Source organism: Squalius cephalus (assembly GCF_949319135.1).
Source record: "Squalius cephalus genome assembly, chromosome: 20".
Taxonomy (NCBI): domain Eukaryota; kingdom Metazoa; phylum Chordata; class Actinopteri; order Cypriniformes; family Leuciscidae; genus Squalius; species Squalius cephalus.
Genome location: NC_137141.1, coordinates 15,949,786 through 15,966,302, shown reverse-complemented (window position 1 = coordinate 15,966,302; position 16,517 = coordinate 15,949,786). Strand labels below are relative to the sequence as shown.

Here is a 16,517-nt window from a genome sequence, read left to right as displayed (position 1 = left end):
AATCCTAGAGCGTCATACCTGTAATTGAAAATATGAGAAAAAATTAATGAAATACATTTAATGCCAGAGATCAAAAAGAGCTGGCCAATTTAAATTAGCTGGGTATGAAATTGCTTTCCCTGGATTGTGAAAGCAAATGCTTAAACAGTATCCCGAAGCTTTTCAAAAGCGGAATAACAATTTCAATGGAATGGGGAGCAGAAATGCTTGTCATTTCAAGAGCTGATCTGCATGTAGTTTCACTTTTGCTGCACTAAAACAAGATAGTAGAGGAGATAATACTCTCATCGCTGACAGATGGGCTGATAGAACATGGCCTTTAACAGACTAGATTGTATACTGCTATCTTTTCATTTCTCATGGAGGAAAGGTTTGGGAAAGTTAGTTTAATCTGCCACTCTTGTGTTTGAAAAGATCTCATGCCACCAGATTTGAAAGGAAATGCTCAAGCCAGAGCTGCAGATAACAGCTTCATGATGAATTTGATGCTGATTGTGTGTTTTAATGCATTATACTGGATATGTGTATATAAATGGGTGAAAGAATTTAAGGGTTACCCAAAAATCAAAAAGATTTTCATCAATTGTTAATCTTTGACCTTTGTTAATCTTTGATGAACAAATTAAGGTATTTTAAATGAAATCTGAGAGAATTCTGTCCCTCCATTGACAGTCCACGCAACTACCACTTTGACACTTCGAGAGGTTTATAAAGAGATCGTTAAACTAATCCATATGAATCGAGCTGTTTAGTCTAACTTTTCGGAAGAGACTTAATAGCTTTATATAATGAACAGATTCAATTTAGGCTTTTATTCACATATAAGTTACATTTATCAGCAAGCATAAACAGAAGCTCAACTGTACAAACCTCATTGGTTTTTGCAGAATCTCAGACGAGTTGCGTAACACACGAGAATGAACCTCATTGGTTCTTGCAGAATCTCAAACGTGCTGCGTTACACACGAGCATGAACCTCATTGGTTCTTGCAGAATCTCAAACGTGCTGCATTACACACGAGCATGAACCTCATTGGTTCTTGCAGAATCTCAAACGTGCTGCATTACACACGAGCATGAACCTCATTGGTTCTCGCACGTCCAGCAAGCATGCTTGAGCTTCAGTTTACCATATCTGATGTGTGCGTTGATGAATGTTTATGTGAATAAAAGCCTTAATTCAATCTGTTCATCATATAAAGAGATTGAGTCTCCTCAGAAAATTTGTACTAAACCGCTCAATTCATATGGATTAAATCTCTTTATGAACTTTATGAAGTGTCAAAGTGGTAGTTCCGTGGATTGTTATATCCTAGGCTATATCTTGTTGCCTCTATTTGGGTTTTACATAAAAAAAAAAAAACAGCATGTTGTGTCAATTAGGTACTTTTATTTTGTATTGACATGGCAGATTGTAGCAAAAATTACAGTGCTCTACTAACAGTTGTTAGCTGAATACATTAATAAATGACAATTGACTCGATATAGATGTAATGAAGACCAAGTTCCAGTGAAATATCTTCACAATCCCCTATGATGTCCTTCATTATGTGTGTATTCTGAGTGGCAGTTTCTCTCTGCAGATGATGAGGTTATGGTATGGGACAGCATCTGAAATACACAATTGAGTTTAGAGTTACATTGTGTCTCTTCCTCCATTTGATTATGTAAAATCAATTATTTTCACGAAGGCCAGAATTAGCAAAAGTATGATCCCTTTATGTTAAAAAGAAAAAGTGATATACAGTTATGGGATAGCTTTAATGTTTTTTGAGTCTGGGTATGTTTAGGCATAAAGTCATAATTGAAAAAAAAAAATCAAACAATACAGATCATAAATTCCATATCTCTGTTACTTACATTGTGGAGAAGAGAAGATGAGTATCCTAAACTGAACAGAGCTGCTCACACTTGCATGTTCATTAAACTAAAAAGAGAAAAAAACATACTTGTTAGGAAATGATTGTTACTTATATTTTATTGACATTTTAAGAAAGAAATTATTTACCTATTTAGAGTATGTTGAGAGTCTGAGCTCCAGAAAATCAGTAATGAGGTGGCTTTGCATATTCTTTATCATAAATCAGCATATAAAGGGTTCTTCAGGACAATCCGGTTCTTAATAGAACTGTTACTACATGTAAAGAACTTTTAAAGAACCATCTTTTTTTTTAGAGTGTAGTCTTTCATGTATCTTTCGTAAGACTTGTGAGCATAATGTCTTTCAGAACTTATAATTGCATGTGTGCTTGCTCTGAGAAAGACCAACAGATGGTCCTATCTGGAATTCCTGCCTTCTTGCACCTGATCCGAGTCCAGATCTCCCTGCTGATTTCACTCCCACTCCTGTCCTAGCTAGGCTCGTCACACTCTCACAATAAGGCACCATCACACACACTTACGCCATATACCATAATTATAACATTGCATCATTCTTTCGATCACTTTTTACATGACCAGCTGTACATCTACTCTGGTCTTTACAATCACTGGTGAGCTTTGTGGCCTGGTGACAAATCCTGTTTTACATCTACTTTAACATAACACATTCGTCTGGGTCAAGACAAGCAAAACATTTTTTTTTTTTTATTGTGGAGTGTGTTTTTGTTTGGATTTTCTTTTTCTGTTGTAATCACTGTAAGCAATGACAAATATTATCACGTTGTATCACTCTGCATCTAAAGGTTAATTCTTCTACACGGTGGTTGTGACAGGCAGACTGGCACCCAGACACCAGTGGGGAGGCAGACAGGCCAAGAGAGAGATGGAGAAAAAGAGGGAGAAAGCTAATAGTAGCAGCTAAAAGCTGCAAAAGGGAGGAGCGAGCCATTGAAGCTGAACATGGACTGCGGCAGGTCTCTCCTATCCAGAATGTTCTCTCACACACTTAGATCAGCAAACTGCACTTTTCAGGAAAAAAGTATACGAAATAGGGCCTGAAACTCTTATTTCAGGCCCTCTGAACCTCTAACATATATTTTTTGTCTTTCTCAGCAAATGTTCAGTGAAATTAGGTAGTTAGCACTTTGAAGGAAATTGCTAGTTTGGGACCAAATGTAGGTTTTTAGTTATTAGAAGCTTGCTTCCCATGTAATATATAAATATTTTTTCATAATCACTGAAGTAGCGGGATATATTGGTTTAGAAAACAATGCAACATATTGGACACAACTAAATATCAATAGAATAAAATATAGCCTAAACACTAAATTAAAAGTGTTTGAATTATTAACTGTCCAGCTCTCTTGTTATATTCAGACAGCATCTAGTTTTGTTTCCTCTTTTTGTATTCAAGCACATATTCAGACACACTTCGGCCAAGTGTTGGGGAGACGTTTAGTTTTCAAAAAAGCATATGTTAATCCTGCAAGAAAGAGGAATGTTAGTTATGATTGATAAAAAAAAAATCCTTCACAATTATTATTTTTTTTTACTGCAATTAAATTTAACTGAAATTATGCCATGACATTGTTTGATTAGTTATAATTCAGTCCAAAACTATTTGATTAATTAAAATCTAGTTGGTAGGTATTAATTTAATATTGTATATATAAAAAATATAGATTATTAAATAAATACTTTTATTCAGCAAGGATGCATGACAGAACAGACATGATAATGTTACAAAAAAATCTATTTAAAATAAATGCTGTTTCTTTGTTTCTACAAAAAATAAGCAGCACAAATAAAACTGAAAGCTGGATTAATAGGTTCTTAAAATAATAATCTATAAATATATGAAATATGAGTAATATATAAACTTGATCAAAGGGAGTGAACAGTATAAGTGTTATGTGAAGGAAGTGGGTGGGTTTGGTGTGAGTTGACAATCGGAGATTGTAATATAGGGTTGCAAGAGGCTGGTGAGTCAGCAGCTGTCTGTGACGGTAGTTTGGCCTGGACACCAGGGTCTCTCTAGGCCAGGCCGGGGGAGATGGGCCTGGTTTCTCCTTCCTTCTTTATTGATTTCCTCCATCACCACTGCATGACGGATGCTCGGGCTGCACTGTCTGGAAGCTCCCTCTGGATCTGCAGGGATAGATTAGCCTTAACACTGCTCTCAGTTGACAGATGAAGAGAGAGAGAGAAATAGATTTAGGGAGATTGATTAGCTCTAATTATGTACTCTGTTGCAATGTTTTCATGTTTTGATCACTTTAAAGGCTTAATGCTAGAACGAACATCTTTCTTTCTTATAGTGTTTTATAGTTAATCAAAAATCCGCTCATTCTATAGACCAGACAATGCAAAAATGTATCACATTTACTTCAGATTTGAATCATTTTTTTGTATTGGTTTCAGTTTTTTATTTTTGTTCATTTTCATTTCAAATGTGTCTAATGCACTGAAAAAATAGGTGTAGAAACAATTTATCTCCAAAATTGCTTGTAAATTTCACAGTTAATTGCAAAGAATTAGCAGTAACACATTGAATTAAACATGGATTTTGAATTTATGTAATTTTTTTATTATAAAACACTCAAATAATTAGTTTTATTTACAACTTAAGAACAAAAAATAATAATTACAATGTGGGCAAATATGTGGCAATCCTTTTTTGCTTAAGCAATTTATGACCTTTAAATACCAACATTTTTAATATAAAATTCTTCGAACATCCCTGATCTAGTTGTGCTGATTCGTCTGTGGAAAAAAAAAGGTTTTATCAAATCTTTCATCAAAATGTTTCTCATTTTCTCCTGATTTTCTCTAACTTCTCACAAACTAATCAAATCCTGATGCACAGTTTCTTGAAAATGTCACATTTCGAAATGTATTAAATGCATTGCAACGACATGAGTAAATGATGATAGAATTTTCATCTTTGGTTTAACTATCCCTTTAAATATTATATATAATATATATAATTATATAATTATCAACAATGTTAATATTGCTGGAGTTTTGTTCAACCTTCCACCACTGTCAAAAACCTTGGTATAATCTTTGATTCCTCTCTTTCCTTCCTTCCACACATCTCCCTGCTCACTAAGTCTGCCTTCTTTCACCTTCATAATATCGCGCGCTTACGTCCATTTCTGAATATCATTGGCTACCTGTTCGCTTTCATATTCAATTCAAGATACTCCTTATCACATTCAAAGCACTCCATGGTCTAGCCCCCAACTATATTTCTGATCTCATCCATACCTACTCCTCAGTTCGCACACTTAGATCTTCCGATACCGGTCTGTTGACGATCCGTAGGCACAAACTATCATCGTTTGGTGGAAGGGCTTTTTGCACCGCTGCCCCAACTCTTTGGAATTCGATTCCCCAACACATCCGCGACCTTTCATCATCACACGAATTCAAAACCCACCTTAAAACATATCTTTTTGTTTCCCTGACTCCTGACTGATCTGATTTTTATGTATATGTACCTCTATCTATTATGTCATCCATCTCAGTTTATTTGTATCATTTCTATGTCATGTTTATTTGTACTTTATTGTAAAGCGACCTTGAGTTTTCTGAAAGGCGCTATAAAAAATAAACGTATTATTATTATTATTAATACCAGTAATCTTAGCACCTTTGATACATTTGTTATCATTTCCATCTGTGTCTTTCATGGGATACTGTATTTCTGTGGAGGGCACTATGTGGCAAACGGCAGTTTTGTTCTTAGGAGTTGAGAGGCCAATTGGTCAGAAAGTTGCCTGCATCCTCTCACATGTGATTGACAGGTTGAGAGCTCTTACCCTGTAATGGTCTCCTCCCCAAAGCATGCTGGATTTAATGGCTTCTCTAACGACAGTACTTTTCTCCACTCCTGGGCCTCTGACACCTTTACGCATGAGAACGTCTCTGACCGTACCACCACCATCCGTCTCTGTGTAGTGAAGGGAAAAAGCGTTAGCGGACCATTGCAATTACGATTCGATAACAATCTCTGTCCCTGGTGCTGATTTGACTAATAATGATGTTTTCATTAAGGTTTCATAATTCAGCAGGTTTACTATCTCGCACATAGCCCATAACCTCCTTTCTGTCGCATTCTCCATTATAGAGGAGATTAAGTACCTTTGCCCCTCATGGGGATTTTCATTAAAAATCTATACAGATAAGGTTTTGTTTTGAAAGGAGTGCTGTGGCGAGACAGAATGTGCTTCTGTGGGGGAATGTGCTTCTGTACCCGGTTTTTGTTCACAGTATTCTGTTATTATAGTTCTAGATTATAGGATGGAAACATTATAGAGGAGAAAGTCTAAAAACAAATATAAAGGAATGAATAAATGGCATTCAGTAATTTTAATCTCAGTTGGGTTTTTCTGCAAGGCTAGTATTGATCACCAGTATGTTACATAGCCAACAATATGTCTTCTTATTATCCTTACAATTTAATCATGATCTTCACAGTGTAAACTTTTTCTTACTAACATATTGGAAACTGTATTCTCTTGTGGAAGCAAATCACTTTATTCTGTTTGCCAAATATCTGGCAATGAAATTTTTCTCATTCTGTCTCTTCTGGTCATTCTTTATATGTATATTAGGGCTTGGAATTACAATTTTTTTTTTCTTTTTTTTTTTTTTTTTGTATATGGACTGGTTAACATGTACAAAATAATTAATGCCAATAATGTAGCCACTATAAGATTTATCATATTTTATGATAAACAAAAAACAGTCATCTGGCTAATGCCCTTTAAATGTAAGTTTAAATGACTATAGTCTGCATTTCAACGTTGTTAATAAGAAGAAATGTTTCTTGAGCACCAAATCAGAATTTTAGAATGATTTCTGAAGAATCATGTGACACTGAAGACTGGAGTAATGGCTGCAAAAAATTGCTTTCCCATCGCATGAATATATGACATTTTAAAATATATTAAAATAGAAAACAATTATTTAAATTGTAACAATATTTCACAATATTACAGGCTTTACCGTATTTTTGATCAAATGTATGCAGCCTTGGTGAGCATAAGATAAAAAAAGTTTAGCACTTTTGGTTACTTTATATATAAAAAACATTAATATATATTAAATTGATTCACAGCCCTAATGTCCATGTTTTTTCCTCTTTCTTTTCCCCTTACTGACTCTCATGTATCCTTCACATCTTCCGTTCCACTCACTGTACTATTCCACATCATATCAGCAACTCTTATTAAGTATTCAGATCTTAAGGTGATTGTACGGGGGAACATCTGGCAGTAATGTGGAGCGGTGTCTTTAGTAAAAACAACACTCTGTTTAATTAATAATTGATCAGTACTCTCTCCTGGCACTTAAATGGCATGGCAGGACCTCAGGGATGCGGTTACCGCTTGAGTCAGTCAGGAGGAGGCAGATAAGGTGTCGAGGAGCTAAATGAGGGCCCGCTCTCTCAGAATCACGCTGTTAACGGTAGCCATGCTCTGGGGAGTAATAATGCATCTGTTGAGGTGTTGGCACCAGGCTTCTATGCCAGCATGTAGCGCACAAAAACACCCATGTGCTTCTAGGAAAACACTGAGCCCTGTTCAGCAGACTGGAACCTTTTGCTTTCTGTTTCGAGCAGGTGATCTAAGTTGCTTACTTACGATGTTGAGATTTAGCAGTTATGTGCAGGTGTTTGCAGTAAGACACAGCAATGCAGGTGAAATATTCACTTTATTTGATATATATCTTAAACAGAGCTGCAGTAAGATCCATGCACTTGAAACATGATTTGAAAATAATACCACCTAATATAATATGCATATATATATATATATATATATATATATATATATATATATATATATATATATATATATATATATATATATATATAAATATACATATATATATGTATATATGTATGTGTGTGTGTGTGTATTATATGTATGTTTAAAATATAACATGCATATTTTAATTGTGTATTTTAATTCATATTATCATGTATGCATACACACATTGATATACTTAATTTAAATAAGCATAAATTATAAATTATATATATATATCAAATTTTTAATAACATATTTTATTTTTTACATAATTAATACATTATATAGCCTATTATTTGTATTAATACAATTCATTATGATTAAAAAAATGCTATTAAAACTGTTATTTATATTACATCTATATAACATTTATATATTGTGTATATTTGTATCTGTTCTAGAGAAACTCCTTGAGCCTGTTTGGCACAGTCCAGTAATCTCCACAGGCTAAATATTAAGCTCTTTTTGTTACAGCCTAGCCAAATATTAATGGACTTGAGAATCTCTTCAGCAGTGTGCGCTTTGCTCAATGAGTATCCAAGTACGTCTAACTGACAGTTTTTGACACATGGATAAGGCACCACCCTCTCCTGCTGGACAAAACTCTTTCCCACTATCCATTCAGTCATCTTCCATTAATCTGTCTCTTTCAGCCTTGTGATGAGCGATATAATTTGAATCATCTCTCTGACTGCACAGAAGGGCTGTTTTTTGGTGTTCACCAGCTGCATCAGGGTCCCATGTGCTTTTAATATGTTCCACTGTCAGTCAGTTTGCCCCATTCTTAACCATGAGCTTATTAACATGTGAAGTGTATCACAGCTGGGCACCAGCACCAGCCATGATAAGAAAAACGTGCTCAGCAACCCTGCAAGTCCGCTCATGCTCCCTTAGGTCCAGTCCAAAACAGGTCAAGATGTCTTTACTCGGTCAGTTAAAACACATACATCCACTAATGCTGATCGCTGAGGTGGAGCATAGACTTGGATGTGTGAGTGTTTTGTCAACATTTAGCCAGAGAATATATCGACTCCACGGCGGCCCAAGTGAAGCACTGATAAATCAATGATGCCATTAGTGCTGAGGTCCTTTTCTGGCTGCCTGATGTAAATGATGTCCAGTGTTGGTTTGGGGGAACTTTCTATTAGATATGTGTATTTTTGCCTGCTCTAAGTCACACCACCATAGCTTGGTGATTAATGGACTGGGGACCACAGGGACTAGGAGAGAATTTATTTCCATAAATGTGGATGCAGTAGATTATCTGATCTGAATTCCAATGACCAATGTGAACTTAGCATGCAATCACTAAAACTTAATTTAAAGTCAACTTGATATCAAAATTCCTCTTTTACTTTTTCAACACGTAATTCAGAACATATTAAAGAAGTTTGTACCCGTAATCTTTCATCTTCTACCTCTGAAATGACTGTTTAGCTGATTTTTCAGCTCTTCCCCTTTAACCACCTGCAATATAGAGACCATTTTTCTCTATCCTATCAAATCATAAATAAATTCAAGTCGCACCCTATATTTTTTCTTGTTGAATAAAACTTTGAAATGTCACCTTACTGCAGTAAAATGGCTAACCTCCCATTATAATGTTGACTTTAAAGAATGTTATTAGGAAACCCTATGTTTAATGTTGCATTTCATTGTATTTTTAAAATAGGGGTGTGCGATATGCACTGTTTATGATAATATTGTGATTTAATAGTCTGTGTGTAAAAGTCTAAATGCCACTTCAGATGCAGCTTCTGTTTAATCTAAGGAGGATCTTATTGATCAGGGATATTGTCATAGTTTGAGCAGTTGATCTTGATGGATTGGAGGACACTACAGCTTTCGTAATTAGGATTCAGATGTGCTACACAAACACTGAACATAAGTGCATATATACTTCAACTAGAGAAATAATGTAACTGATGATCTCATCAGATTTATAGCTTTAAATGAACAGTGTCTTTGTATTTTCTGCTGCCCACAGTGCCTTATTTTGCTATGCATCATCTTGTCTCATTTTGTTTCATCTGGCCTGAACTTAATTGCTCTTCTTCAGTGGTCAATCTTGGAAAACTTCCATAGCTCCTATCTTTGGGTTTGTTTTGTTTCAAGAAGCTCTAACACCATTTATTTCCTCTCTTTTAGCGCGAGAAGAGAACGTGGCCACTTTCCGAGGTTCCGAGTACTTCTGCTACGATTTGTCTCAGAACCCCATCCAGAGTAGCAGTGACGAGATCACGTTGTCCTTCAAGACCTGGCAAAGAAATGGCCTTATCCTCCACACCGGCAAGTCAGCAGACTACGTCAACCTGGCCCTAAAAGACGGAGCTGTATCGTTGGTCATCAACTTGGGTTCGGGAGCTTTCGAGGCCATTGTCGAGCCTGTCAATGGCAAATTCAATGACAATGCCTGGCATGATGTGAAAGTCACACGCAACCTCAGACAGGTAATGCTAAAACCTCAGACAGTTTATGCTAAAATCCAATTCAGAGGTAAATGCTACTGTATATGTTTGAGTTAGCACTTTTGGTTACTTTAATTTCTTCGAGATGCTAATGCAACTATTTCTTCTCTGAGTTCTTCTACCTTGCCTCGTGTTTTGCTTCCTCAGGCAGTTACTTCTGTCTGAAGCTATCAGTGGTGTGATGGCTTTAAGAGGCTGTCTCTCTCACCCCTCTAGATATTCACCTCACTTCTTCAAATAGTCTGTCTTATCAGGGCAGCGGGGAGAGGCTCCAACCAACCTCAACCGTTCCATTTACCCACAGCCAATCTTTGTGAACTGTTAAATCACTCCAGCACTGCATTTTAAAATATGTAAATATTTAGGGTGGTTTTGCCCCTCAGGAGTGAAAAGATGTCGCTTTTTGCGTGGGCATGTGGAGGTGTGAGTGCCCACAAGCACAAGCTATTTCAGCTCTGATCCACAAGGACTGTGACATTTTTTTTTTTTTTTTTTTTTTGCTTTGCTTTGTTTAATAGCTGTTTTACTATCACGCCAAGAACATGCATTAGAATTACCTTATACAATTGCCTGCGGAAAGTCAAAAACCATATGAATCACAACAAAGAGCCAGCTAGATAGAGGTCACTATTCACGGTTATAGCAGAAAACAACACATTATGAAACATTACATAAGAAGGAGCCTAAAAATTTAAGCTAGATTTGTTTTGACAAGGAAAAATACGGAACATTATTGCTGAAAAATACTGTATTCTGAATGGCTTTTTAAGTATCTGCTTCAGTGAGTATGTGCATTAAGATTAAGTAAGTGCAATTAAAAAAAAAAAGTGATATGCCACAGACTCTGGAGAATCCGTTATATTTCTTTTTCTTTTCCTCCTATTCTTACTCTCACTCATATACTTTATTTGTCTATGGATAACATTTGTTCAGAACCCAGACTAACCACTCATGAACCATTTACTAGATTCTTTAATTTACTAACCAGAACCTACACTATTGTGCTACTCATCATGACTTCATTCGAGTTTCATTTTATTAACAACCCTTTTTTACATTGTATAATTTCCTTTCTTCCCCTTTTCTCAAAGCATTCAGGTATTGGACACGCTATGGTAAACAAACTACATTGTCTGGTAGATATCATTCTCATTGTCCTTTTTTTGGGTTTACCGTGTGTTTCCTTGGCCCTCTTTCTCTTTTTTGGGGTTTCATGGCATCATAAATTAAAAAAAACAGACTGGGGTTTGTATTTCGGGGATTTCCTTCTTTTTTATTTCAAATGTCCTCATCCCATTTTTCACCACAGCTTTACTGTCATTTTCCATCTTTCTTTCTTTGAACTTCCTCTACGACCCTTTTTTTTTGTTTTTGGACGCTTTTTTTTTCTAAAGCGCTTTTTTTTTTTTTTTAATCAAATACTATAAGAAAACTGGCAGAAGCTTTCCTAAACAAAAAAGTGATGAAAACAACAGCATAAAAACAAAATAATAAAAAGCTACTTCAGCACTGGAGCTCTGACAGTTGATTCCAGTTGTTTGCGCATGCCGCGCCGACCCGTTCATGCTGGATCAGTCCTTGTGTTACTAACACCACAACTCTTGTCTGAGCAACCCACCATCTGCCCAGTGTCCTGTCCTGTCTGTATTGTGTTGAAGGTCATGACTTCCTGTGTCCTCCCTCATTACCCCTCATTGCTTTTGCTTTGGTCTCATATGTGCTGCTTCCCTTTGCATGTCGTCTCGGCTTGAAAAAGATGCATGCTTTAATGTTTGCAGTGGTTGTATACCTCACTATTCACATTTTATTAGTAAAAGACCATCTGACCTCTGTGTTGCATGCTCATTTGTGGTAGTATTAGCTCATTTTGGAAGCATGCATCTATGTAAGTGTCAACTAACCCAGTGTGCACAGAATTTGAACCTAAAAACATAAAAACAAGCACAAGCAATTTGTCTGTAGTCTGGTTCCCAAACCAGAAAACCATTTCTAACACCATCAAAGATAAAGAAAATATTCCGGCAAAATATTTTCTTTACCTGTCCTTTGTATGTCTACGAATACTAGACAAGAACGGCCTACTCAAATCTTGACGTGCAGGTGTTTGGTGCACAATCAAAGACAAACAGCAACCAGCAAGACCGAAGCTAACCTATTCCTTGGTAGAATGGCCGTCACAGCCATGATGTTCATGAATGGAATTTTTTCCTCCCCTTTTGTCGTTCCTTTCAATCAGGTGACGATATCTGTGGATGGCATCTTGACCACAACAGGCTATACGCAGGAGGACTACACCATGCTGGGATCGGACGATTTCTTCTACGTTGGAGGAAGTCCAAGCACAGCGGACTTACCTGGGTCACCTGTCAGCAACAATTTTATGGGTTGCCTGAAAGAGGTAGGTGGTCTGGACAAACCCCTTCCTGCTCTTTCATCTACAAGCATCATATCACCATTTCCTTGTCTGGGCTGAGAGGGAACATGTTTGAATATACCATCCGAGCAGAATAATAGATTCAGTACAGCTTAGCTTGTGAAAAGGATTGAGCAGACATCATAACCCGTGGTGTGTTTCTCTAATGAAATTCGCTGGAGTTATACGTTTCTTGCCCCGACGCGAAATTGTTTCAGGCATATTTAATTTGACTTTTCAATTGTGGTGAATCATTTGATTAAAGTTCTAGAGGCCAGAGAAGAGGCTAAGGTGATTGGATGAGATGAGACTTTGCATAAATATGTATCATACTGAAAAAGTGAACCCCAAAGAGATTCTAGTGAACAATTGGGCATGAAGACATCTGTCAATGCAAAATTAAAATGTTCCCACAAGCTGACTCTATAGGGCAAATCTCACAAAGAGTTATATTTTGCTTAAAGATAATGAATCCTGTTTGTTGGACCATTGGGTTTTAAATTATAAAGATATCTGTACACAAGAGTCAACATTTGAAGTGGATCAAAACCTTTCATCAAAGTTATACATGAATTTAGAACAATACCTGTTCTTGTCTTAGGACAACTTTGATGAACTTTTTTGATCCACTTCAAATGTTGACTACTGTATACATACAGTACATACATGCGTACATAACAGTAATGCAGTGTTAAACTTAACTAAATTACTGATAAAAGTTTTAATTGTTGAAAGGTTTATTAATTTTGTCAATAACAAATACTGTAAACAATTTTAATTGTAATATTAAACTCTAATGATAATTATTACCTTTATTGAAGAAGCTATCACTGCCATTTCCATCTCAGACTGGCCCTCCTATCACAGGGCTAAAGGCCTGTAATATCGGCGTTTGCGGAAAAAACTAATTTCATTCGCTCTTTACAGTGCTGAGTTTTGAAATAACTGCTACCCTTGTCAGAGATTACAGTAATCAGTCTCATATGTGCTGCAATATCGCAAATGCTTACATAACACCCTAACCAGACCCAATGCGATAAGATTCCAGCGACAAATAATTTGTCGGTCCACACTAGACGCGACGCAACTGCGAGATGCGTAAAAATCAATCAAAACCTACACTTCAGCCAATCAGAACAGCGTGTGGGCGGAGTCTCGCGGCAAGTGCACAGCATCAGAGAGTAATCTTGACGGCAATCGCAAGAAAATGGATAAGTAGACTACATAATCAAATTCACAAATATTACACCATTTAAACATTATTCAAATACATAGGCTACTGAGTTACTAAAACAATCTTTGTCAAATAATACACTTGTTTGTTCACAGTTTGAATGTTCTTGTTTCCATTTGTTTAATTTCAAGATCTGAGGTGAATTATCCATTGTTGCTTTTACAGCTACAAAGCTGAGAGCACTAAATGATATTCAAAGTCACATTACACACTTTTAACATTAAATAAACCACATAAACAGTACCTGAGATTACCAGTGCCACACTTTGTGTTTGTTGTTCCAGCCGCGACGTCGCAGAAAAATAGAAACCTTTTTTAAAATAGAATCCTTGCGTGTCGTCGTCGGACAAAGACTCTGATTAACATGGAAAAGATAACTTTTATCGCGTGTCGCGGCGTCACGTGTAGTTAGGACACGGTGTAACACTGCTGTGTTAGATGGGTGAATTGGATGCTAAGAGCTGCTCAAGACGAGATATCAGAACTTCCCACCCAAGAGTGGTGGCCATAATGATAGATACCTCCTCCTCTTCACACTCTTTCTCACAGTATGAGCCCAAGGATGAAAAGATTTTTTATGCATTTCTCAACTTGTTAAAACCTCACATTTGATTTGGAAACTGATAATGGTATAGTTATCATGGATCATGTGTCTTGTGCCCGCTCAAACACATGGGGTTTGACCCAAATGACATGATCTTAAGGGTGGTGTATTGTATTTTTGTAGTTGAGTGTACCTAAAATGTCCAGACTCTAATTTCTGTAGTTGTGTTTGCAATTACTATAGTTACAGTAGAAACAAACAACAACACCAAAACACACTAAAAACCTTCTTCCAAAAAGTCTAGTTTTATAATTTATAAGTTTTTTATTTAGTTTTGATTATACAATATTATTATATTATATTATTATATATATTTTTTATGTTTTGTTATTTTATATTCATTTCCATTTATTTTACTTTCATTCACTACACATTTTTGTCTGCTCTGGTGGTGTTTTTGTAATGGTTTAACCTATGTGATATTGTCTTTAATTGGAAGTAGAGTGTAGTATTGTGGAGTGTACCACCCTGTGGCACAGGATGCCTACTGCAGTCATTCTGCATTTGGCTATTTAGTGTATATAGGACAGAGGTTACAAAAATGGTCTTAGCATAGAAAATCACTGGAAGATAAGCTGATTTCATAATTTTTGTAAGACCATGCCATATTTCTAAATTAAATGGATGACTAGCTTTTTTTAGCGCAGATAACAACAAAGTTATTTCTCTTTCTTCAAATGAAACAGACTATTGTATAGGTAGGTCATAGTCTTCCTCAGACCCACCCTGTGTCTGACTCTCTATCTGAGCGTGAAGGACAGTAATCAGGGTATGGCGGGGTGTGTGGCTGCACGGGGGTCTGCCAGCTCTAATGACTGGATACTGAGCGTCCTCCACTGCCGAGCTGGAATCCGCTCCCTTCCTTTGTGCTCCGCCATCACAATCAGTTTCCAGAATGTGTGCATGGTGACTGTCATTTGTCACTTTGCTGGGCCGGCTGGATGAAACTGTCCTTGCTCTCTGGACATTTGCTCCAGAGCCAGCACCGCTCTATGGATTCGAGACAGGTCTGAGAGTTCTGATAGATAGGTTGCCCCAGCCTCTCCCTTTCTCTCTCTCTCATTCTCTATCCAGCAGATTTGTCTCAGTAAGCACCGCAGGACTGTTAATATTTGGCAAAAGCTTAGAGCTTGAATACTGGCCAGCCTGAAACAGCAGGAGAGATCTCTGTCTTCTATATCAGTCAAGTAGTGTTCAAACGAAATGGATATGATATTTTAAAATATGTTGGTGAAATAAAACACTGCTGCATCACTTCAAAATGTTAAAAAATTCTGTCATAATTTACTCACCTTCATGTCAATCCAATTCCATTCCATTCCAAACCTGTATGAGTTTTTTCTTCTTCTGTGGAACATAAAATAAGACATTTTGAGCAGTGTTGTTATTGTTAACTAAAACTATTGTTATTAGTATTATTATTATCATTATTATTGTTATTATTTGGTAATTGAAATGAAGCTGATATAAAATTAAATATAAATACTGAGGGGAAAAAACTTAAAATTACAAAGTTGACTTGGCAACTAAAACAAACCAGTTTAACTTAAATAAGTTTGTTAAAGTTCTAAAATTACTAAACTAAAACTGAAATAAAAATGATTGAAAGCAATCATTAATAAACTAAAAAACTAATAAAATGCAAAAGCACATAACAAAATGAATACAACTGAAAATAAAATTAAAATAAAATGAAGAATATAAAAATGCCAAATTAAAAGATCTTGTTTTATTCTATGCAGAAGAAAGTAAAACGTGCAGGTTTTACATCACGGGAGTAAATGATGAAATAATTCTTTTGTTTTTGTGTGAACTATCATAAATGGCTAGCAACAATAAGCTGATGATAATTATTCCTATAGGTCACGTGGCTATAAGTTCTTTGTGAAAGTGGAGATTGTAGGTTTCTTATTTTAGCAAGCATATTTATGTGTATAAATTAAATGTAGATTAATCCTTATTAAAGCTATTTAAGTTATTCATTCATGAACATTGAGTGATTTTTCTTTTTTTGTTTGATTAAAATTAAAGGGTTAGTTCGCTCAAAAATGAAATAACTGTCATTAATTACTCAACCTCATGTGGTTCCAGACCCGTA

At 36.1% G+C, this 16,517-nt stretch overlaps 1 protein-coding gene across 16 annotated transcripts in view; it reads left to right on the top strand.

The window, feature by feature from the left end:
• The window catches only part of nrxn3a (neurexin 3a), a 282,065-nt gene that overhangs the window by 51,077 nt on the left and 214,471 nt on the right, over nucleotides 1-16,517 (top strand). For all 16 annotated transcript variants that reach the window (XR_013819368.1, XR_013819369.1, XR_013819370.1 and 13 more), the window contains exons 6-7: nucleotides 9,849-10,150; nucleotides 12,405-12,566. Coding sequence is in view for 13 of the 16 variants with exons in the window: in XM_079852844.1 (XP_079708970.1) it covers nucleotides 9,849-10,150; nucleotides 12,405-12,566 (464 nt within the window). In the remaining 3 variants the exon portion in view is untranslated. The remainder of the gene's footprint in view (nucleotides 1-9,848; nucleotides 10,151-12,404; nucleotides 12,567-16,517) is intronic.